This window comes from Euprymna scolopes, chromosome 19, assembly GCF_053919585.1.
Source record: "Euprymna scolopes isolate OS-2025 chromosome 19, ASM5391958v1, whole genome shotgun sequence".
Classification (NCBI taxonomy): domain Eukaryota; kingdom Metazoa; phylum Mollusca; class Cephalopoda; order Sepiida; family Sepiolidae; genus Euprymna; species Euprymna scolopes.
In genome coordinates this window covers 103,343,027-103,366,864 of record NC_136500.1, presented here as the reverse complement: position 1 = coordinate 103,366,864, position 23,838 = coordinate 103,343,027, and the positions used below count along the sequence as shown (strand labels likewise).

The 23,838-nt window shown below is 38.3% G+C and overlaps 1 protein-coding gene and 1 pseudogene across 2 annotated transcripts in view; one reads left to right on the top strand and one right to left on the bottom strand.

Moving 5' to 3' along the window:
• LOC145239862 (putative tubulin polyglutamylase ttll-15) overlaps positions 1-23,838 on the top strand; it is an 867,893-nt gene that overhangs the window by 368,927 nt on the left and 475,128 nt on the right. For both annotated transcript variants that reach the window (XM_080103430.1, XM_080103429.1), the window contains one exon: positions 11,533-11,599. In XM_080103430.1, the coding sequence (XP_079959556.1) occupies positions 11,533-11,599 (67 nt within the window). The remainder of the gene's footprint in view (positions 1-11,532; positions 11,600-23,838) is intronic.
• On the bottom strand, positions 15,266-15,370 carry LOC145240484 (U2 spliceosomal RNA; annotated as a pseudogene).

The window sequence follows — 23,838 nt, the reverse complement described above, 5'->3', positions numbered from 1 at the left end:
TATATAAAGATCATATATCCATACATGCACACACCCAAAAATATCCATATGCATACATTATTACGAGCTTCACACAAAACGATCTATTACTCATTTAGTTCAAATATACCTTCATACAGGTACTTATTTCGGCTAGTAATACCATAACTGCTCGATGAAGTAGAATATTAAGTGACTTACGTAACTCATATGGGTATGATTATAGTTGCGACCTCACTTATCCTCTTTGTGGGGGGGTTATTTGATGGGGTGTAGTTGTACTTATAGCAGTTCCATTATCCTAATTTAGAGTTCCTTAAGTGCGTGTATTCTGAAATGTTTGCAGGATATAGCAGTTTCTTGTTTAATATTCAATAATTTTTCTCGGTCTTTAAACCTAGTTATCTCAAGTTTTTTTGATAAGCATAATAGACATGGTGAGTTCAATGAGTGGCAAGTATTGGCTCTTCTAATAATATTCCATTCTATACTAGGTATTTTATTTTCTCTAACTAATTTCCAGTAATATAACGATAAGGAAGTGTCCTTTTCATATGTTTGATTATTCATCGAGCGTGTATGTCCATAGAATCTATTTTTGAAAGTCATTTGGGTACTCCCTATGTAGAATCTTTCGTCCCTTGGGTTCTCCACCGGGAATATCCTTGCTTGGTATACCACCGATGAGGTCAGACATTCATTTTTTATTGGGCATTCCTCAGGTTTTTTACAGTTACATTTATTCACCGCAGTGTTTGCACTAGTATTCTCCCCTTCTCTATTAGTCGTCTTTAAAATTCTTCCATTATGCTTTTTTATAATCCTTTCCAAATTATCACTACAGCTGTAACTTAATTTTAATGTATTTATACCTTTATATACCCGGGTAGGAAAAATGTATTTATACCTTTATATACCCGAGTAGGAAAAATAATTTATTAATATAAAAAAAAAAATGAAGAAATAAATAGATGAAAGAAAGTAAGGAATGAAGGGTGAATGGAAGAGAAGGGAATAAGGGTATTAGAGTGAATAAGCAAAGATGAAGGTAAGTACTACAATATATAAGCTTATATACTAGGTTTGTATAACCTAAATACTCTGATTTCTGTCATATGTTATTATATATTATTATTGTATCGTGATACATCTTATGTAGATCTGCCTTACCATCGAAAGAATCTTTGTTAAATATGAGAATAACCCTATGAACTTCATGCTGAATTCAATATAAATTTTTACGTAGTGTCAATTTTTACGGTAAAAACCTACAACTTAGGAAAGTGTAACAAGCGGATGGGGCCATGAAACATAACTAGACGTGTGGAATTTGATAGAAAAAGTGAATTTATATAGTAGATGTATTCATGTCTGTTTCTACTTTAGATGTATCATTTGGTGGCACGGTACATGTATGCATGTATATATATATATATGTCTATATTTGTGTTTGGATATATGAGTGTATTTTGCGTATGCATGTATGTTTGTATGTTTATATATATATATATCTGTATCTATGTATCTGTGTGTATGTTTGTATGTGGATGTGTCTCTGTGTCTATTGTATGTAGATGTATGTATACACACGTATATTTCTGAACTATTAGAATAGGCTGCCTCGTATAGAATTGTTGTAACAATATAGATTACAAAAATGTATGGATGTCCGAATGTTGTTTATATATATGTTATATATGTAGGTGTGTGTGGGTATATATATATGTATGCCTGTTGTGTGTGTGTGTTTATATGTATGTATGTATGTGTATATGTATATATATATATATATATATATATATATATATATATGTATGTATATATTTATGTATGTATGTATGTGTGTGTTTGTGTATATATATGTATATGTGTATGTATATATATATATATATGTATATATATATATGTGTGTGTATATGTATGTGTATATATATATACACCCGTCTGTAGTCGGGTAGCATAATATTGCATATACGAAGAAGTTACCACGCTACATAAGTAAAGAAAAATACTATTATTTGTCTCTGTATGTCTGTAATGTGTGTGTGTATATATGCGCGGGTGTGGATAAGTGTAGACATTTATAAGTGTATTGATACACGCATATAGGTACATGTGGAGTTTAGATAACTTTCGAGTTTATATTTATTCACATTTTGTTGGTTTATTTGTTTTAATTTAATTTTATTTTTATTCTTATTTATTTATTTTTTATTTTTTATTATATTTTTTTTTTATTTTTTATTTTTTATTTATTTATTTATTTATGTATTTTATTTTTATTTATTTATTTTTTTATTTACCTTAATGTAACTTTTACTTTATCTTCTACGTAGTTTCAGAATCATTGTCTAGTTTCAGTAAATAAAACAAAGAGCGTTCAGCATGGATTCGCTTTTGAATATATGGATTAATGTGTGTATGTGTGTGTTGGCAGTGTCTGTGTATGGATGTGTTATGTGTGTGTTGCGTGTATGTGTGGGTGGAGATAGATTAAAAAGGCACCGGTCAGTACTTGGTTGACCATAGCTAAGGTTATTAACTCACAGACTCTAAGACAAGAAAACTAAACTCTCAAGTACCCTATGCCATAAAAAGCCAAAAGTTAGGTTAGATGGGGGAAGGGGAAAAGAAAAAAGATGTTTATCATCTTCAAAGACGTCACTCATCCTTTTACCGTTTTTGTTTTTTGTTTTTTTTTACTCCCACCCAGGTTGTATTTTTAACTTGATAAACGAAATAGAAAAATGTATTTGGTGGAAATGTCACTTTTGAAGGTAGTTCTTGGCCTGAAGACGTAATCCCCCAACGTGGGTGATTACAGAAACATGTATGCACATATGTAGCCATTAATGTTTGTATAAATAAAATTAATATACCTGCTCTGTTCACTCATTGAGCACTATTTTGGTAGACACATGTTGTTTCATTGGATGTACTTCTAGGAAACTAAACTCTACTGGCTATATATATATATATATATATATATATATATTTGTTATTGTTGTTTTTTCAAGCGATAAATACGGTTAATATTGGCTCCGCCTCGAAGCTCATTTTTCTTTTTTATTTACTTAGAAAGTCGCCCTTTAATTTGTTTGGACGTATATAACATTTTTATTTATTCATTATATATATATATATATATATATATATATATATATATATATATATATATATATATTAGTGTTGGGACGATTATTCGGAACCGGAATCGGGAATTGGAAAAATCGAACCGGAATCGGGAATTGGAAAAATCGAATGTTTGGGGTATCAGAATCGGTATCAGAATCTGAAAAATTATAGTCTAATTACCGATTCTTTAAACTTTTAAAATAAAAAAACGAAACAAGCACAAATTGTTTTTTCATTTAATTAGAAGTTGTATCTTTACAACATAAGACTGAGAAAGGCCACAGAATGCATTATAAATCTCATTTACAGATTGAACATTGATTAGCAGAGTTTGATTTATTTTATTTATTGGTCATTTATTGAGAGATAACTTGCCTCATCTATTCTCTAAAATGCATATGTGCCCTCATCGCAGGGAGTTCATATGATTATTAACAAGTTTTAAATACTCTGCCGGGAGAGGGGGTGGGAATTTCGTTTGCGCCAGCTGTACATTGGGGTGTCTGTCATAGGCTTCTCTTATTAGTTTCGTCTTTTACATGTACAAGATATAAATTTGTGCTTTGATCTGTGATATGATTTCATAGGATTGATGGCCCCTCTGCGTCAGCATGAATTATTGTTAGCCCTAGACTACTCATCAGTCTAGTATCTGGTGTAGCTTAAATTTGATTAATGGGATTGGTGGTGAGTGGCCTACTGACAGAAACGGCATAAGTCATTCATAATTTACTGTAATGGCAGGTTGGTGATTGGGAAAGTTGGTTGCAATTCATAGTCAAGTGGCAGGTTTGTTGGTAAAAGGACCAGTTTTCAGCATAGCAAGGATAGGTTGTTTAAATATAATGGAGTTGGGTGGATGAAAGATGGCCTGATAGCTTCTGGTGAGCAACACTAAGTGCAACTGTCTCCAGTGATAGGTTCCCAGTATGACTATTAAAAGCAGCATGCAGGCATAGTTGTCTCCCAAGAGAGGGAGAAAAATGGTTGCTGGGTTCAGAAAACTTTGTTGCATTTCTTTTCTCTTTTTGCTACACTGATCACAACCACGGCCACCGAGATATAGAAGGCCTGTTAACTGAAAAATGCTTGCAGGCAATGTAGGTAAGATTTGTTACTGGCGATACTATATGACGACATTTTTAAAAAGATCATTAAAAAATGTTAAAAAAGAAAAGAAAGGAACCCGATTCGATTAATAATGAAACTGAACTTTATTCAATATAAAATATAGATATTATCTATGTAAAATTACGTAATTTTAAAGCAATATATAATCTAATACTGATAAAACTGATATAGGAATTTAGGAAACAAACAATTAAAGAAACATAAAACAAACAATTCTTGACCATCGGGACAAGATCACAGTGTAGTATCTGTTCTGATGCTACAATTCACCTTTTCTGTCCTTAGCCGGTGAGGGAGAAATCCTTCATGACTGAGACAATTTTTATTATTGTTTCTATCCAGAGTACCCCTTATTGGAGATCTCGATTTTCCCCACAAGATTATATGTTGAAATATTTAAATAACTATTACTTTTAATACAGAAATTACATTTAAAGTTTTGGATTTCTGTTCGTCTATGTTCATTTTTTCCCATGTTTTTCATCAAAATGTGTAGCGTATTTTCATCAGTTACATGGTTAGGAATCCTATACTCCACTATAGTCTTCATCTTCATATCAGTGCAGAATACATGAATACGGAAATGAAGTTCACATAACTACTAAAATACGATCATACTATAATGTGAACATTGTTTAAAACTAAAAAAAATATAGTAAACATCTATAATATAAAATCAGGGGGGTTAATTTGGGAGGGGACATTATTATTATTTCACTCACTAGGAGTTGTCTCACAGGCCATCATCAGTCATCGCTCACTGTGGTATTCGCTGGAGACCACGTGACAACAAGTCTCCCCAGATTTCCAATGTTCTCCACCTCTTGACCACTCATGCAGATGATTGTACGTTATCGCAACAGCTGTTTGCCATTGATTTCTCGTTAGCATCGACCATTGGTGTTTCCTGGGGTTTGGGTGACAAAATGCCTCCTCAAGGTACCAGATTTGAACTTCGCACTTCCAGTGGAGGTCTTGTTAGTACTTTCCATCCTCGCTGACCCTTCACAACTAGTTGGTGTAGTGCCAGTCGATGTCATCTACAGTTTTTTGGGACACTTCACGGGGAATGTTGACCCTGTGTAAACGGGTTTTAATTTAATGGCTGCTCTTTGAGGTTTTCTTTCACTTTCTTCGTATATACACTTTTTTGTAATCGAGTGTGTATTTTATTTTTTTTATTTTTTATTTCTTTAATTAAATTTGATTCATACTTTTATTTCGTGCTTGTTTTTATTTTATTTTAATTTATTTTATTATTATATTATATTTTCCACACTAATATTTTTATTTTTTGTTACATTTATTTTTTCATACATATTCAAATAATGTTTTTGGCCTTTTTTTGCCTCAAATAGTACTTTCAAAAAAGTTTTCGTGATTAAATAAACCAATGAAAACCTTTTATGTATGCGCTTTTTAGGGAGCAACCATTAAATTAAAACCCGTTCATGCAGGGTCCACATTCCCCGTGAAGTACCTTTTTTTATTATTGTTGTTGTAATAATAATAATAATAATAATAATAATAATAATAATAATAATAATAATAATAATGGTGCTTGTGCAGTGTATGCACAATGCTATATTTTAGACAGGATTTTCAAGTTAAATTAAATTTTCATGGTATCTTTTTTTTTTCATTAAATTGTTAGGTGAAAGTGCAGAATAGTTAAAAAGCTCCCCTCTCCTGTTAAGAATGGCTTTCCAAATGACGTTATTATTTTAGCACGGTGCGTAAACATTTATTTATAAGATAAAACACAAGAAAATATGTTAACTAAAACTTAATGTACTCTTTATTTTTAGTTCATATCAAAACTTTGATTAAAACGGATTAGTTAATGAATTTTTAAGATGAATTTGTGTTCGTATGTCTCTGGAGAGAATAGATAATTTCCTATTTCATTTCTCATTTCAGTCATGTAAATTATTTACAGATAAAATGTAAAACAAACAAAAATTTTAAAGTTTTAAATAATATTTCAAAGAAATAAATTACACCGATGCTAAAATATTGAATTCATCGATCGTCTTAAAAAAAAATATATATAATAAAAAACTGTCTTGAAAAATGCTTCTAACGTAAAAATATATAGAAATACTCTAGAAAAGTTTTATTTATTATTAAAAGAACAGACTGAATATTTTGTTAGATTAAAATTATCCCAATGTATAATTATGATAATTATAATAATAATCAAAATGGAGAATTCTTTTTCTCTTTTTATAAAAAATATTTTTCGTTGCTTTATATTTGTGGCTGTTGTAATATGTTAAAAAAATATAATTACAACAGCCACAAATATAAAGCAACGAAAAATATTTTTATGGTCACATGGTTGAACACCGGAAGCTTTAGGCACCTTTATACCTTTACCTACATGTTAATCTGGTAATGACGTCACGCTGTCATGTTCATTAGCCTGCTCTCTCGGTAGCCGTGACACAACACACTTGGATGGCAGTCACTTAATAATAACATGGAGCGGATTACCAAAGCAAATGAGATCTAAAAATGGTGGCATTACAATTAATAGGTAAAAATACCCACAGCCTGTTCATCTTCATTACAAATATCAGAAATATTAAAAGTCCAACAATAGTCCCATGCAATCATATCACCTGGATTTTTCTTCTATCTAGGAAGGATGTGATTATGTTATGTATTTATCCATAAATACATAACATAATAATATTTTATTTTCATGAGCTCTTCATGCTAACCTTGTCAAAGGCTTTGGATATATCAAGGGCTACCGCCTTAGCTTCTCCTGTATTATCCAGTGCATGATATATGCATTCAGAGATGACTGTAGCAGCCTTTTTGTAGTACCTTGTAATTTTGAGCAATGGTTATTTAACATGGAATCGGAAATTAAAGGTGACGTCTACTAATATCACAAGGTGATCGGTATTTCCGAGTGGACTATGGGCATTGTCCCACATTCCTTGGCTACTGTAATTAGGAATAGGTCTAGAAGTAAGGCTTGCTGACCTTTACGATTTGGGATGCAGGTCAAGAACGTAACTGTCTGTGTAAGAGAATGAGCTATAAAAAAGCTATGTCTCTGTATCTCGAAAAGCCAAGCCAATTACTATGGTAAATATTAAAATCACCAAATACATGTACTTGGACATTAGTCTCTAAGGAGAATGCTGCGTCTATAAGACATGGTTGATCAGAGTACAATTCTAAGTCGAAAGGGAAGGGTATAGGAAATATAAGTAACTAGCACAGTGTTAAAATGCTAGTCTAAAGCACATGTAGGTTTGATCATCTGATCCTAGATTTTACTCTCTAGTCAAGGAGAGAGCGTTACAAATATAGATGCCAAGTCCATGTATATATCTGTCTGAGTATTTATGGCAGTGAGGAAGGTACCATGTCATGTTAAAGCAGTTAGAGGGGATTGAGAAGTGTAGGTTAGTTTAATGCTATGATATCTGAAGAGTTTGCTAGGAGAAAAGATTCTACATCGTCTAGATTACTTCTAAGCGCATTGATATTTGTGAATGCAAACCTCAAGAAAGGAAGCGAATTGGTTTTGCTTGAGTATCAGGTTTGATTGTTATGTTTGTCTAGGATATCACTGAAGTACCTGTTTGGCCGGACTTGCACAAGTACAACATCTCCCTGTTCATAAATTTCAAATAAAGCACAACAAATGGTCACTAGATGTGGATGCAACACTTTTATCCAAATATGCATCATTGATGTAAGTAAAAGTTGTTTTGTGATAGGATTACGTTCACAATAATCTCATTATTTGCAGAACTAAATCCTCATTAAGCATTGTACATTGGAAAACATCTAGTAAAGTGAAAGTGAAAGTGACCAATTTGCACTTAAAGATAAGCAGATGCATCAATGTTGCATTTGTTGCATAAGCCAGATCCCTGAGGATTGAGGCTAAACAATAAATTTGGCCAGAAAACGTGAACAAAGATTACATGTGGGATGTTCGTGTAGTCGATTGATGGCAAACAAAAAAGTCGGTCACAAGTCTACACAAGGCCTGGGAGGTGATGGCACAGTGAGGTCAAATTTTAGGACGCAAAAATCTGTGGTCAGTGAGTGACCACAGATTTTTGCGAAACAATCCAGATCGGAATGTCGTCATCATTTGGGCCAAATAAAAAGAGATTCAAAAGAGGAGAGACAGAGAGAGAGAGAGACAGACAGAGTGACACAAGAGGGGTGCTAGCAACACAGTCTTCTGCACTTAAACACGATTAACAAAAAATAACATATATGATCCTCACTATTTGCATTCCCTCAGCATCTACAGTAAATGCATTCACATGGAGGTTGAGTTCCCTGTAGTCGATTACAGGATGCACTTTTTAGTTATTCTACTGGGCAACAGATATAAACAAAAGTACGAGGGGCGTGCAATAAGTAATGCCTCTGACCCACTTCCAGTTGTCTGATCTAGCTGAAATTTTGCATGTGCAATGATTTATATCTCTACGGCTTATGTGGCAAATTACAGCTCTGAACTAATTGTGCTTTCTGTTTTACAGGTGTTTGAACTGAGTCAGGTGTGAAATGAAGCCTGTTGAATGTCGAGCAGTGATCCGGTTTTTGTATTTGAAAGGACGCACACAACAGGAGACTTTTGATGAAATAAAAAAAACTTATGGTGATAATGCCCCATCCTATGACCTTGTAAAACACTGGCATCGTGATTTCAAACATGGCTGGAAGTCTGTGGAAACAGCTCCCAGACCTGTCGCCCCCCCCCCTTCTGCCATTGATGAGGCATCTGTCCATCAAGTTGAGGCTGCCATTTTAGAAGATCGGTGCATTACTATTCGCTAAATAGCCCAAGATGTCAAGATTAGTACAGGGTCTGTGGAAACTATGATTCATGACCATTTGCATATGCATAAGGTGTCTGCCAGATGGATTCCCAGGTTGCTCAAACCATTTCAGAAGCGAGAACGCGTTGAGTGCTCGAGGATGAATTTGAAGATGTGCCAAGAAGATGAGTCAAAGTTTTTCAAAAAACTGATTGCATAGGATGAAACCTGGGTCCATCACTATGATCCAGAGATCAAAGCCCAGTCAATGTAGTGAAAGCACTTGGACTCACAACCTCCAAAAAAGGCAAGGGTGCAGCCATCCACTGGCAATATCATGCTCACAGTCTTCTAGGACCAGCACAGAGTAGTGATGACAGATTTCCTGGCAAAGGGTACCACAATTACAGGAGCCTATTATGCTTCACTTTTGAGGAAATTAAGGGAAGCTATCAAAATCAAGAGGCGGGGCAAGATCAGCAAAGGTACCCTCCTTCAGTCCACAACTCGCATGTCGCCAGATCAGAAGCACGGGCGTGTGGTTATGGAATCCTACCCCATCCTTCCTACTCTCCTGACCTTGCACCCTCTGACTTTCACCTCTTCCCAGCCATGAAGTTGTTTTTGAAAGGAAAGCGTTTCCCAGATGATGCAGCCTTGATTTCTGAAGTCACGTTGTGGTTGGTGGACCAACCTGGGTGTTCTACAAAAACGGTCTCCAGAGCTGCATCAAACGATGGCAGAAATGTATAACTCTGGGTGGTTCCTATGTAGAGAAAGACTAATAACTGTGGCAAGTTTCGTAGCTCTATTGCTATGGGAAGTAGGTCAGGGGCATTACTTATTGCACGCCCCTCGTATAAGTGAATAAATTGTACCAAAAGAATATCTATTGTTAGATGCAGACTGAAAGAAAATGGCGTTCCACAGTCTTTTTTATAAATATAAAATCTCGTGAACTAACGTGAGAGGATGTATAAGAAACATACGCAAACAAGCAGGCAATGGCACAGAAATGAAGGGAAAGAAATTAGCATATCATAAGACAATTGAGTGAAGAAAAAAAGAAGGACTTTGTCGCCACCAAGAAAGATTTTTTTATGACTCCTATGCAAGATATGCACATTCATGCAGCCAAGTGAAACTGTCAAATCTATAGAAGCTTTTTGTACCGTTCGATAGTATTCGATAGTATTCGATAGTATGAAGATAGTATGAAGATCGAGATCTCAAAGCTGCCTTTGTCCATGGGTTACCCGACCATGTCTAACAGCTCCTACAAGCTTCTTTTTGCATGGAGTAAATGAGTATTTCTTAGTTTCTGACTTGAGTAAGAGCTATATTAAAAGATGACCCATTTGGGCTTGCATTAATTATGGCATCCATAGAGCCAATGCAAATTAAGAAAAGCCATATATATAATAAAAAAAAAACTCTATGAAATGGAACTAACACTAGCTAGCACAACAGATTGAGAGCTTGGGTTCCCAACTGTGGAGAAGTGCATGCTATCAATTCTCTGGATTGTCATAAAAAAGGTTTAGTAGATGGCTTCTTCCAGATGCGAACTCGGCACTACTAACTGTAAGAATAGTTGTACTAGTTGATTCTGAGTACCCTTGCACCAATGTGAGCAAAAAAGTGGGCCAGACATGGTGAAAGCAGACTATCGAATTATTATTAGCATGTGAATTTGGGTCCATTAGTCTTTGACTGGAGAATGAACGTGCAATTGTAATTTAGGTCCTGGTACTGGTGGGGGGGCCTATTTGGATTTTACCTTTCATGTGATAAAAGCTGTCGGTAGAGCATCCATCTTGCAGTCAGGGGAGATACAATTTTTTGATAAGCTAGTGTTTGATTGTACGGCTGTGCCTGCCCTTATCAGTAAAGAATCTGATTTTTAGTAGAATTTGACCAACAACAAAATAAATGCAATATGGATATAAGTGAAAGGTAAGCTGAAAAACCATGTCACAGAGAATTCGATGTTGGCAAACTCTTTGAGAGAGAAATAGTGATGAATCAAGAAAAGCTACGATGAATAAAAGTTTGGACCTCCAATAGGGTTACGAGTATGAGCTAACGTTGGAAAATATTTCCAATGATTGCCAGTTTGAAGATGTTAAGGTTTTTTTTTTGGGGGGGGGGGTTCTCAGCATGTTGAACAAGCAACTGGATATGCCTATTTCCAATGATAAGCAGAAACTACTGGAAAACTATGAAATTATTTTGGATAATGTGGTAAAAACTACAAGAAGTTTCAACACAATGCTTATGTTATTTCCTTAGTTCTGACAAAAACATTGATTTAACCGGAAGAATCAAATAATAATCTTACAGCACATCTTGATGTTAGAGTTGGTTAAAAAAACATATTTTATGGAAAAAAAACAAACAAAATAAACAAAAACATTTTAATCTAACTATTAATTCTTTTATTTATATTTAATAGTTTATCGTTCTGATTTTTTATTTGCAGGAACTTTTTTGAAATGGTTCGATTTGATTTTGTGCTAGACAAATATTACAACATTTACTTGATGGAGGTAAGAAGTGGATTATTGAATTTCTCTAAATTTTATATTTAAAAAAATGCATTCTTGCTTTTGAATATTTCAAAAACAAGAATGCATTTCATGAATAACGATATTTTAAATAATTCGATTATTATAATTATCATAATGCAATCCGCATTCAGAAGAGATGGCCTTAGTATGCAACTTGTCAGGTCCATATCTGAATCAGCAGCTAGCCATATGCATATACAAGACAGCCCTTCTCCATGCACATTGGCCAACTGTCCTATGAATACCAGAAACATTTGTTACTGCCAAAATACAGTGTACAGATTGGAATGCAACAAATTTTATGTGGATAGTAACATGATACCCCTACACATCGGAATTAAAAAATACGCATTTTGTTTACAGAGCAAAGCACAGGAAATCTTTGCATAAAGGAAGCTCTGATCATTTCCAAGTTACGCCCAGAATTTAACAGATTGGAACTTGGTTCACCATTCATAATATAACTTACAACATATCTCACTTAATAATACTAAAACATAATTCATCTATATTATGTACAATGATAATAACGATACAATTATACTCCCCTCTTATTAAAAAATATAAATCAAAGAAATAATAATATCAAAAACAAACAAAAAATAATTATAATAAATCAAAATACAAAGAAGTCAAACAAATAATAAAGGTAAGTAAATAAATTAATTTACATAGATGTTCGTACATATAAGCATAAAAGTTACTGAAATCATTTTACACCCTTGCATCTTCACAAGGAAAAATTACCCCCAGAAAAAAAATTAAATAAAGTAAATAAATACAAAATTTATTGTAAAACAAAAATAAAATAAATTAAAAATAAATAATTAGCAGTGGCGGCTCGTGCATGGAGCTGTGGGACTGCAGCACCCCCAAGTTATTTCTACACAATATTAATGATAAAATTAAAAATAATACGTTTGTTTATTATTTTTTTTTTTAGTTTTTTTTATTATTATTATTTTATTTTATTTTTTTTCTATGTATACATTATAAAATCATTAACTTTAATGTCGGTATCTCCAAATGCATATAATAACAAAAATAAAACTTGCTTGGAGCTGTGAAATTCACAGTTACACTTTCTTAATGAAATTCTCTTGTACGCATGCGCGGATTAGATGCTTTAGGCAGCCGATGAAAGCCTCTTGAGGAACTGTCGCTTGGCGCAGTTCCGTGTCGTGAAATTCGTTGTTTGCTTAGAGTGTGCGCCTGTATAGATATGATAACATTGTTATTGAAAAAAAAAGGAGGTTTACTTATATTTTTTAAAATTATTATTAAAATCTGCACATAACGTGTTCTTGTACATAAAATATTGTGCTATTTTTTTTTAAATACGCACACTTTTAGCATTGCGATTTAAGTCGGTAGCAGACGGAAATATATAATATGCAGAAACTGTTTATTTTTATTTATTAAAAGTATTCGGGAATTTAGCAGTGAAGCTAACACGCGGCCAAGGGTAAAAACCAAATATACAATAATAAATATACAATCTTACCATAAAAATAAAGTTACTTTTCCATCTACCTGCCTTTTTGTTTGTTTCTTTAAAGTAGTTTTAAATGCTATTTATTTTGCAACAACTAAACTTTACAAAAAAAACTGTTTACATTTTTTCCTAGAAGCAAAAAAGTGAAGAAACAGTCTATGTTGAAAATACATTTTAGTTAGAAATCTTTTTAACGTGTATGTTTTAGATATAAAAAAATTAGCATTTATTTGCCTCCGACAAGGACAATGTTAGAAGTTTTACACTTCGAAAAATGGATTTTTTACACAAGATTTTTTAATTAAAATGTGTTTGTAAGTAAAAAAAAACCACAGTTTTTTTATAATTATGCATTTTTAAACTTTACATTGAATTTGTTAGTAGATGGATCAGATAATACGCATTAAAAAAGTAATTAGAAATCCTTCTGGACTGAGACAATTTTAATTTTTTGTTTTTTGGGGAAGAAAGCTACATTAAAATTCGATGTATTATAATGCTTATATATGACATCCTATTTTCTTATAATAAATCTCCACTTTATGTCGATCTTTACCGGCATGGGAAGGTCAGTAAATAGCCAAGTTTGTTCTTTTTATATAAAAAGCAAGTTGTTAAAAGATTTGTAAATAAAATTTTTTATCTTTAAATATTTTTGTTTGTTTGCTCACTATATAAAAATGTAAACTTTTTTATTTTGCATTTTATTTACAAATACGTTTTGTTATAAATACATCTTTAAAAATAAATTTTGTAAATAAAACTGTTATTAAATAAAACGCTATTTTCAAATAGTAAATTCCTAAATTAAACCTCGTAGGGAAGCAGGTAAATTTCAAAGTTTTTCTTTTTTTGTTTTTATAAAAAATAAGTTATTTTTAAAAATGTTTTTCGTTTGTTTGCAAAAAAAAAAAAAAAACGCAAACTTTTATTTAATCGGAACAGTTTAAAAGGAATAAATATATATATTATTTTTATTCTGTAAAGTGTACATAATTTTAAAAAATCTTTTTAATAAAAAAGTTTTTGCGTATTATACATTTCTGATTGATTATTTGTCTTTGTTATATAATTGAATATTTATTTGAATGTTTGTTTATTATTTGATTAAATATTTATTTATATATTCGAATTCCTTTACACGATATTAAAAAAATACGTAAAATTTTTGAAGCAGCATCCCCACTAATCTCAGGCACGAACCGCCACTCATAATTAGATAAGTTAAATTTATAAATTGTCCCTGTTTTTTTTTTGTTTTTTTTTAGATTTCAGTGAACAGAACTACTAAACCTATATTTGATTAACAATCTTCTTAATTTACACCCAAGAGTACATAAATACACACATAAAATTACTATTACAAACCATAGAATATTAAATAAAGTAAGCCGATAAATTTTAAACTTTAACAAGTACCATTTCGACCATATTGATTATAATATGTTATAGCATTCCCCCCACATCATATAAAAAAATAATAAAGCATACCACTAGCCGATTATCAAAAATAAATAAATTACATTGACGTGAATGAAAATTGAAATTTAAAAAATTAAACCTATGAAAAAAGTAAAATTACCAATGATAATATTTTTAAAATATATTAAAAAAAATATATATATATATTTATATATTAGATTCGATTGTTACCATGGATTCAATTTCATTTTCTGTGAGTCTAATGTTTTCCCATGTAGAATTAAGTAATAAAAAATATAATACAGTCAATAAATAAACCGCTAATGCAATGGAACAATAACAAATAAAAAAAAATAATAATAAATAGGCAACATTGTCTATGAAAAAATAAAATAATAAAATTTAAAATAAACAAGGCCGATAGCCATTAGTCGCGTGCTCTCGTGTAATGAATGAATGTGTGAATGTAGGATTGACATGGAATTCTTAAAGATAAACTAAAATGACCAAAAAATGGGCTGAAATGACTTAAATAAATAAAAAGTAAATGACTTAGAATGACTTTAATGAACTTAAGGGTGAATTGAATGACCTTAAGAATGATTTGAATGCTTGAAAAATAACTGGAATCCTTCAAAAACAACTTGAATGATCTGGAGAATGACTTGAATTGCTTTGAGACTGACTGGTTATAAAATGGGTGATCATTTTACATTAAATTAACACAGAAAAATTATCCCCCACTTTATATCACAAAATTACAAACATAAGTACAGCATGTAGTAAGAACAGATACTACACTTTGATCTTAGCCAAAAGGCCAAGAAAAAGGTATTTATTTGCTCCTCGACCGAGCAAATTAGGCACAAGGCCGATTTTTAATGTGAGGAGTGAAGGGGGAAATGGGGACCAACTCCCCGGGGAGTAGGGGAGCTGGATAGTGATAATTGATATGAAGGGTTGCCACTACATGACCAAGGTCTTATATGTGGAGCAGCCCCCACATATGGTCTTTGCCTGCAGTATCTGCCGCAACAGATACTACACTTTGATCTTCATATTTAATTTATTCTGTTTTAAGAAAAAATTACAATTAAAAAAATTCCAATATAAAATTTAAAAATTTAAAAAAGTAAAATCTCCAAAAGACAAAAAAAATTTAGGCACAAGGCCCTGTAAGATCTGGGGAAGGGGAGTGTTGCAGGGTCTTTGTAACTAAAGTAAAAATTGGAGTCTTTGGCGACTTTACTCTTGACTGGCAACATTTACCACATTCACTCTGTGGACTCTAAACTAACTAATGAAAACCCCAGCGTTTTTGCAAGAAAGGATATAAATACAATTTCTGTATGTGTGTGTGTGTGTGTGTGTGTGTGTGTGTGTGTGTGTGTGTGTGTGTGTGTGTGCGCAATTTTTTTTTTTATTAAAGTGTGTGTGTGTGTGTGTGTGTGTGTGTGTGTGTGTGTGTGTGAAAAAAGTTCAATTCATTGGAAAATAAAAAGTTCTTGAATTTGGAAGAAAAACAGTTCCTGTTGGCGAATGAGGTATCTAGAAAATATATACAAAAAATAACATTGCCTAGTGCATTGTTAGTAAGGTACCTCCCTGAGCTAATCTAGAAAGTTAGATTACCTACACCTACTGATTTTCCGGGGCACTGAAAATAAGCGGGAAGATCCCTAGTGCGGATTGGAAGAATTCATATCGGGTGTAGGGAGGAAAAATAAATGGATTGTCAAAAACAAAGAGGGGAAGATGGGTTGAGGGTTGGGGGTAGGCGGCGACCTTCGGGTAGGAGTTTACCAGGGGGTGATAAAACAAAAAGACAGTGGGGGGGTAGTGGTAGGGTAGCCTCGGAAGGTTCTCTAGTGCCAAAAAACAAACAATCGGGGGACAGGATCTCATTTGTACCACCAGTCAAGAGTCTCTTTATTTTTTATTTGTCTAACCTAGTGGGATGGGCTCCGTAGGACCCAGTACCGCGTGTGCCATGCCTATGGTGGTAACATGAATTCAAACTTGGTGCCTCGTCAGATGCACAAGCTAGCATCATGCACCCACCTCTTGTCAAAGGCCACTCGAGGCAACCTCTTCCAATCGCATCTGATCTTTACTTTAAGCAGATGTTTAAAGTAGACGATCAGATCCCGATCCAGAACAGATATCCCTTCGCGGTCTCGCTTGAGGCATATAATCCATATGGCCATCCTCGGTACTGCTAGTATCGCTAGAAAAACCATTCTTTTCTCCCTAGGCAGCGGCAGATCAATGTTCTCCAGAAAATATGATTCGTCGAGTTCAAGCCAGTACTTGGCATTGATGCGAGCCGTTACCTCATTGACATACCCTAGGAGGGTCTTGAGCCTGCTGCAGCGGAAAAAGGCATGACCGGCTGTTTCCCTCATGTCCTCGTTGCAGCGCAGGCAGTAGACCAAGGTTTCTTCATTGTACAGGTTGAGTTCTTCAAGGAGGGGCAGTGCATTCCGGACAAGTTACCAGGTAAGGGAAAATTCCGAGTTTGTAAGAAAGTCCTGTCCCAGCGCCCAACTCCACTAGGAGCGGACCTCCTCTAAAGACATCCCCATCCGTTTCACTAGCTCCCTATAACGCTTGTTCCTAGACTGTTCAAGGACACTGGTCCCCGGCAACGCTCTAAGTGAGGATCGGTATTCGGCGTAGAATGTTTGTTCCTCCCTCGGTCTCCGCCAAGCTTCGACCGTGAGGTTGGGTGTGAGATTGGAAAACGAGCTTTCAACCACAGTTACCCATGGAACGTCTACGTACAACGAACGGCTCAGGAAGGCCAACCTCTCTGCATGCTTGTGACACAGAAGATCGGGCAGTCCTAAGCCTCCCTCGCTCAGATTTCAAATATAGACCTTTCTGCAAACATAATGCTTACCTTCGTTCCACAAGAGTGTGTCGAGGTGCTCCTGTAAGCTGGTTCGTCATTTTGCAGGCAGGGGAAGTACAGACAGACGGTAAATGATGAGTGGAAAGATGTATGTAGCACACGCCTCTACCCTACCCTTCAAGGACATTTCCTTTGAACCCAAGTCTTAACAGAGGATTCGACCTTGGTCTCTATGTCTGACCAGTTTCTCTTCAGCTAGAGACCCGGTCTGAACCACACATCGAGGATCCGGACCGGGCCGTCGGTGCAACTGAAGATGCCTGGAAGTGAACTTACTCAACCGCAGACCCACCGACTTACTGTGATTGAAGACGGCCCCCGTAACTTCTTTGTATCTAGCGAGCGCGTCGGTGACCGCTTGAATGTCCGTTGGGTAAGACATGAACATGGTGACGTCATCGGCGAACGCAGAAACCCTGGCTCGTGTGCCTCCAGGAAGAGCTATTCTGCGCAGGATTGGTGAAGTCGCCTTATCTCTTAACTTGCGAAGGAGGGATTCCAATGCCAGGATGTACAAGAGAGGCGACAGCGGACAACCCTGTCGCACCGACCGGGAGACGGCAAAAGACTCCGACAGCTTACCGTTGATCTGGACTGCTACTGTCAGCCTGTCATACAGTACAGAGATCCACTTGTAGAAGTCTGGATTAAATCCGGCGGCCTCCAACACAGATCCCAGGAACCTATGGTCCACCCTATCGAAAGTCTTGAACTGATCCAAACTGATCAGTGTGGCCTCGGTATCGTCTTCTGTCCCCTCTATGATCGTGTGTATCAGATGAAGATTGTCCTGAATCGATCTCCCCTTCACAGCATAGCTCTGGTCTGGTTCGATCAAGTCAGTGATGACAACCTGCAACCGATTTGCAAGAACCTTGGCCAAAATCGAGACTTTCATTAGCCTACTCCTAACTATCTGGCCCTCATACCGCTCGCTAGTCAAGCAGTTGAGGTCTTGTTTAACTAGTGCTATCTCTAGGGCCCCCCCTCCACTGCCCGGGTCAGCCTATTCTTAATACGTTTCTTGGCCTTAGCCTTATCTAGAGCAAAGCGTTGGCTGTACTGGACCGAGAAGCATCTAATCTTAGCCTTGAGACTAACCCAACACTTACTCCCGGTAACCGCCCCCACTAATGCCCGTTAGATTATCTCTGTAACCTTCAACCGGTAGCCCTCCAGCTTCAACAAGGTGCTGTTGAACTTCCAGTATCCGGCCAGTTATGGCCTAGAGCTCAAGTTCAGATGGGCCATAAGTAGTTTATGGTCCGAGTGTCCTAAAAAGTGGAACATGGGGGGAAAATCTACATCGCCTCTTCTAACTAACATCCAATTCATCCAATTCATCCAATCCATCGGAAGGCGCATTAGGATGCCACATCCACATCTCCCGCCCCGGGTGATCCAGGCAAAATCTGTTGACCAGGTCGCACGAGGCCATCAGATCAGACTGCTGTCACACCACACCGACCTTGCTAGTCCCCCCCCCTCGACCTTATCTATCTTGGAATCAAGGGTAGAATTCCAATCACCCATTAAGACTACCCTCTCCGGATCATCTATAAAGTCCTCCACCCGCCGAAAGAAAGAAGCCCTCTCCACAGCGGAATTAAACACATAAACTGCGACTATCCGAAACACACTGCTATTAATGGCAATATCAACGACAATTGCCTGCCCGTTCTCGTCTGGGTGAACAACATTCACCGACGCTGATAGGGTGTGATTTACTAGCAAGAAGATTCCACGACTATAGTTATTGCCATATGCTGAGTAAACATCATAGTCGCTCACCAGTACCTGACAATCCCTGTCACAAATAAAGTGGGTCTCCTGTATAGCGGCAATATCTACCTTGAGGGACACCAGATCTCTCAGCACGCGTGCGGCCTTGCTTCGACATCTGAGGCCCCTCACATTATAAGTAGCCAAGTTTAAAGTCATGGTCACCTACCTTATTCAGTGTCACACACAGGCCTAAAATCCTCGAGGCTGAGGACGTGGCAGGTTTGTCCAAGGCTTCCAGTTAGTAAGTCAGCTGAGGGTAATCCATTCTTGGGCACGCCTCCCACGTCCAGGGGAAAGGTTAGTTTGAGTGCCCTGTAAAAGGAGGGGTGGATGTAAACAGGGACTCTGCCCTCACACTTGAAAACTAAATTGTTCAGCGAAGGATGCTCCATGTCCACTAGCTGCTGGCTCGGGATTGCATCCTTTGCAGCATCTGTCCTGGAATCGTTGTTGACCCAAACAAATGTGGTCAGCAAGGGAGCGTCTTGGAACTTGGTTGGGTCGGTGACATTATCGCCCTCAACATATACAAAGTCCTTCTGTTGGTTGAAGCGGACCTTCTGCTTGCCTTTGAGGTATAGTTGGCAGACGGTCCGTTTCACATATCCTTCCTCCTGGAAGGAAGAGGAGTCTTTTTGTCCACTCCGTGCAGACTGTTGTGGTTGGGGTTGGTTTCTCTTTAGCGGGCAGTTTGCGTTACCACTCCAGGCGCCCAACCTCAGTCCGACAGACTTACTGCGGTTTATCTTGGCCTCCATGATTCTTTCATACTATGCAAGTGCCTCCAACACGATCTCGATGTCTCTGAAGCTCGACACAAAGACTGTGACATCATCGGCAAACGCGGATACCTTGGCGGCTGAGCCGCCAGGCAGAGCCATTCCGCGCAGGGCCAAATTTGCCTCCGCACGTCTCAGCTTGCGGAGCAGAGGCTCCAAGGCAGGGACGACAGTGGACAACCCTGATGAACCGACTGAGAGATAACAAAGGGCTCCGAGCGCTTTCTGTCGACTTGCACGACAGCCGTGGGCTGTCGATACATCCCGGAGATCCACTTGCAGAAGCCTGGTTTAAAGCCGGCGGCCTCCAAGACAGATGCCAGGAAACGATGGTCGACCCTATCGAATGCTTTGGACTGATCTAAGTTGATCAGCGGGGCTTCTGTATGGTCATCTATTCCCCCCTCTAGGATCGTGCGAATCAGGTGTAAGTTGTTCTGAATTGATCTCCCCTTCACAGTGTAGTTCTGTTCCGGTTCAACCAACTCATCGATAACAACCTGCAGCCGATTTGACAGGATCTTGGCTAAAATCTTCAACTCTGTGTTTAGCAGAGTTATGGGCCTGTAGTCGTCTAACTCTTCCCCTCCATGCCTATCACCTTTCTTCAGCAATGTGATCACTCCCTTGGTTACCTGCCCTGGGATGGATCCCTGAGCAAACCAATGGTTGAACACATCCATCAGAAGAGGTAGAAACATGGGCGACAGCCTCAAGTACAGTTCGTATGGCAGACCATCAAGTCCAGGTGATCTGTCACAGCTGACCTGTTTCAGCGCAGTAAAAACTTCCCGCTCCATCGCCCGGCCCTCGCAACTAGCTACTCTAGCCACCTCGAGGATGGGAGAGTCAGCCAAATAGTCACTAAACTCAAGGACTGGAAGATCGGGCTGCTGTGTAAAATGCTCCTCGAAATGTTCTCGAACCCCCTCGCAGATCTCCCGAGTCGATTCCAGGGTGCGTCTATCCAGATGTCTAACTTTCGCAATGTATTTGTCCGAGCCACACCTAGAAACCTCACGACACACGTCTGCATCAGAATTGACAGCTTCGTTGCCTATCTTTCTAAGCCTAGCTTTAACTACTTGGCCTTCGTAACGCTCACTAGTCTCGCGTAGAAGGTCCTGCTTAGCTAGTTCCTGACTAACCCTATCACCCTCCCCCGTAGCCCGGGCTAGTTTCTGCTCTAGCTGCTTCTTACGCTTGGCCTTATCTAGTGTGAGGCACTGGGCATACTTGACAGAGAAGCTTCTGATCTTGGCTTTGAGACCTAACCACCATTTACTCCCGGTATCCGCCCCCACTAGTGCCTTTTTAATCAATTCTCTTAACTGGTCTCGGAAGTCTTGTACCCTGCTAACTTAGGCCTATTTCCTAGCTTCAGCCGGGCCATAACTAATTTATGGTCCGTCTGGCCTAGCCAAGTGAACGTGGGACAGAATAGGAAGTCTACTTCGCCTCTCCTAACTAACATACTGTCCAAATAGGTATTTGGATAGGAGGAAATGCTATTGGTCCACGTCCACATCTCCCGCCCCAGATGCTCGACCTGAAACCTGTCGACCAGTCCGCATCTAGCCATCAGATCTGCCAGGTTGGACTCGCACCTCTTCGACCCTCTAGCTCCGCCTCCTACCTTATCTATGTCGGGGTCTAAGATGGCATTCCAATCCCCCATTAGCACTACCTGCTTCCGACAATCTACAAATGCATCGAGCTGACTGAAGAATGAGACCCTCTCATGAGCAGTGTTGGGAGCATGAACTGCAATCACCCGAAACACAGAATCTTTTATGGCAACATCTGCCACAATCAGCCTGCCCTCTGCATCCCTAGGGACAATGTTGACCATCGCGGACAGGGTACGTTTAACTAGCAAGGAGACTCCCTTCCCCCGCGGGCTGTCATATGCTGAGAAAACCTCAAAGTCTCGAGCCAGCACCTGACAGTCCACAGAAGAAACGAAATGCGTCTCCTGAATCGCAGCCACATCCACTCCCAGGGACAAGAGGTCGTGCCGAAGGTGAGCCGCCCGGCCCGATGATCTCAAGCCCCTCGCATTCAGACTAGCCAAATTCAAAGCCTTAAGGTGTGTTACACTCAGCTCCGAAATCATCTGGGGAAAGGACACTGACATTGTATGCAATGCTCAAGGTGGTCAGGTTTTTCATGTCCTGGCCTTCTCTCACAATGCCGCCGACGTCCAAAGGGTGTCAATTTAAGGGCCCTATAGAGTGACGGATGGACCAACACTGGGAACCTTTCCCTTGCATTGTTTTGCGAGTTCCTCAAGGGAAGTCATTTTTCCTAATCAGTTCAATTCCCGGACCAGCCCCTTCAGCGGCCTCCAGCATTGTCCACACGTTGGTCTTGCAGGCCTCTGGAAGCCTGACGAAAGTTGTTAGCCATGCTCCATTCCTCCCCCTTGGCCTCCTGCGTGGTTTTGGGTTTCCTCGGTGCTGGGGTTGGTGCTCTGGTTGCAGGAGTTGTGATAGCCTGTTTGGACACTGGTGCTGTCTCAGAGGTTGGGACCGCCTTTGGTGTTACTCGAGTAGGAGTTGACCTTTGAGGGCAGCTCTTGGCCATGTGATCCTGCTTTTGGCAGAACCAGCAGTGCGGATGGCGGCCCTCCACCACCATCGTCATAGTTGCCTCCTTAAATGAAAGCTGTGCTGGTATAGCCTGGAAGCCTTCTTTCTTTAGCCTCATGACTACAGTGTAGCTGCCCAAGTGCATGCCGGTTTTCGACCGTACTGGGGTTATTTTTTCCACCTCGCCGAACTGTGTGAAGAAGGATCCCAGAATTTCTGCTGATATTTGCATAGATACATTGAATACCTGCACCCGGGTCCTTATCCTGCCCTGGTATTCGGGCTTTAGTTTTATTCTCCTATGCTTAATTTCTTGTAGGGAGAGTCTCTCCGCATCTTCTTTGGTGGATAGGAGGATGTCCCACATGGCGTAGCTCCTCTGGTACAGGTATAGTACCGGGATGTTTAGCTTGTGTAGGAGCACGGCCATGTCTTCCTTTTTCATCCCTAGGAGGCGGTTTTCCGGCATATCGGAGATGATGAGGGAGAGGACTCTGCCTTCGATTGCCTCACAAGCACCTGGCACTGGTTTAATTTCTGCCCCCTCTATGTATTGTCTGTACTTGGTCAAGTACAAGTCTCTATACTCTTGAGGGGACAGTTGCTTCTCTACAGTCTTCCCCCATGCAGACCCTCTTGTTGGTGTTGGATCTTTGGTGGGGTTGGACTGTTCTTGCTGTTCCTTTGTGGAAGGGTTGCTATTTTGGAGGGCATTTCTCTTTCCGCTTTCCTTTGGGACCGACTCTCCTTGCTCTATGCTTCTTCCAGGAAACGCCTCCCTTTTTGGGGAGTCGGCCTTCTGGGGAGCATTATCCCCTTTATTGTCCTTGGGAGCTTTTTCCCCTTTTGTTTTCGGGAGGTCCAGGCTGTATGCTCCCTCGTTTTCTTGATTTGCTCCCCTTTTGGGGCAGTAGCCCTCCTGGCGAGCACTGTCCCCCTTATTGTCCTTAGGGGCTACTGCCTCTTGATTTTTGTTGTCAGAGCAGGATGCCCCGTCCAACATTGTTTTTTCTCCCCTTTATGGGAAGTGGCCCTCTTGGGGAGCTGCTGGTGAGTTTTCTCCCTTCTGGGGGGGCGTCCTTCAGTTTATTATCTGGGCGGTATGCCCCGTTGCTTTTTGCTCGCCCTGTTTGGGAGTCGTCCTCTTGGGGAGCAGTTTTTCCTGTAGTAGCCTCCTGGCTGGGGGTATCTGTATTGGTTGCCCCCGGGCTGGGGGTGTCCATTTTTAAAAA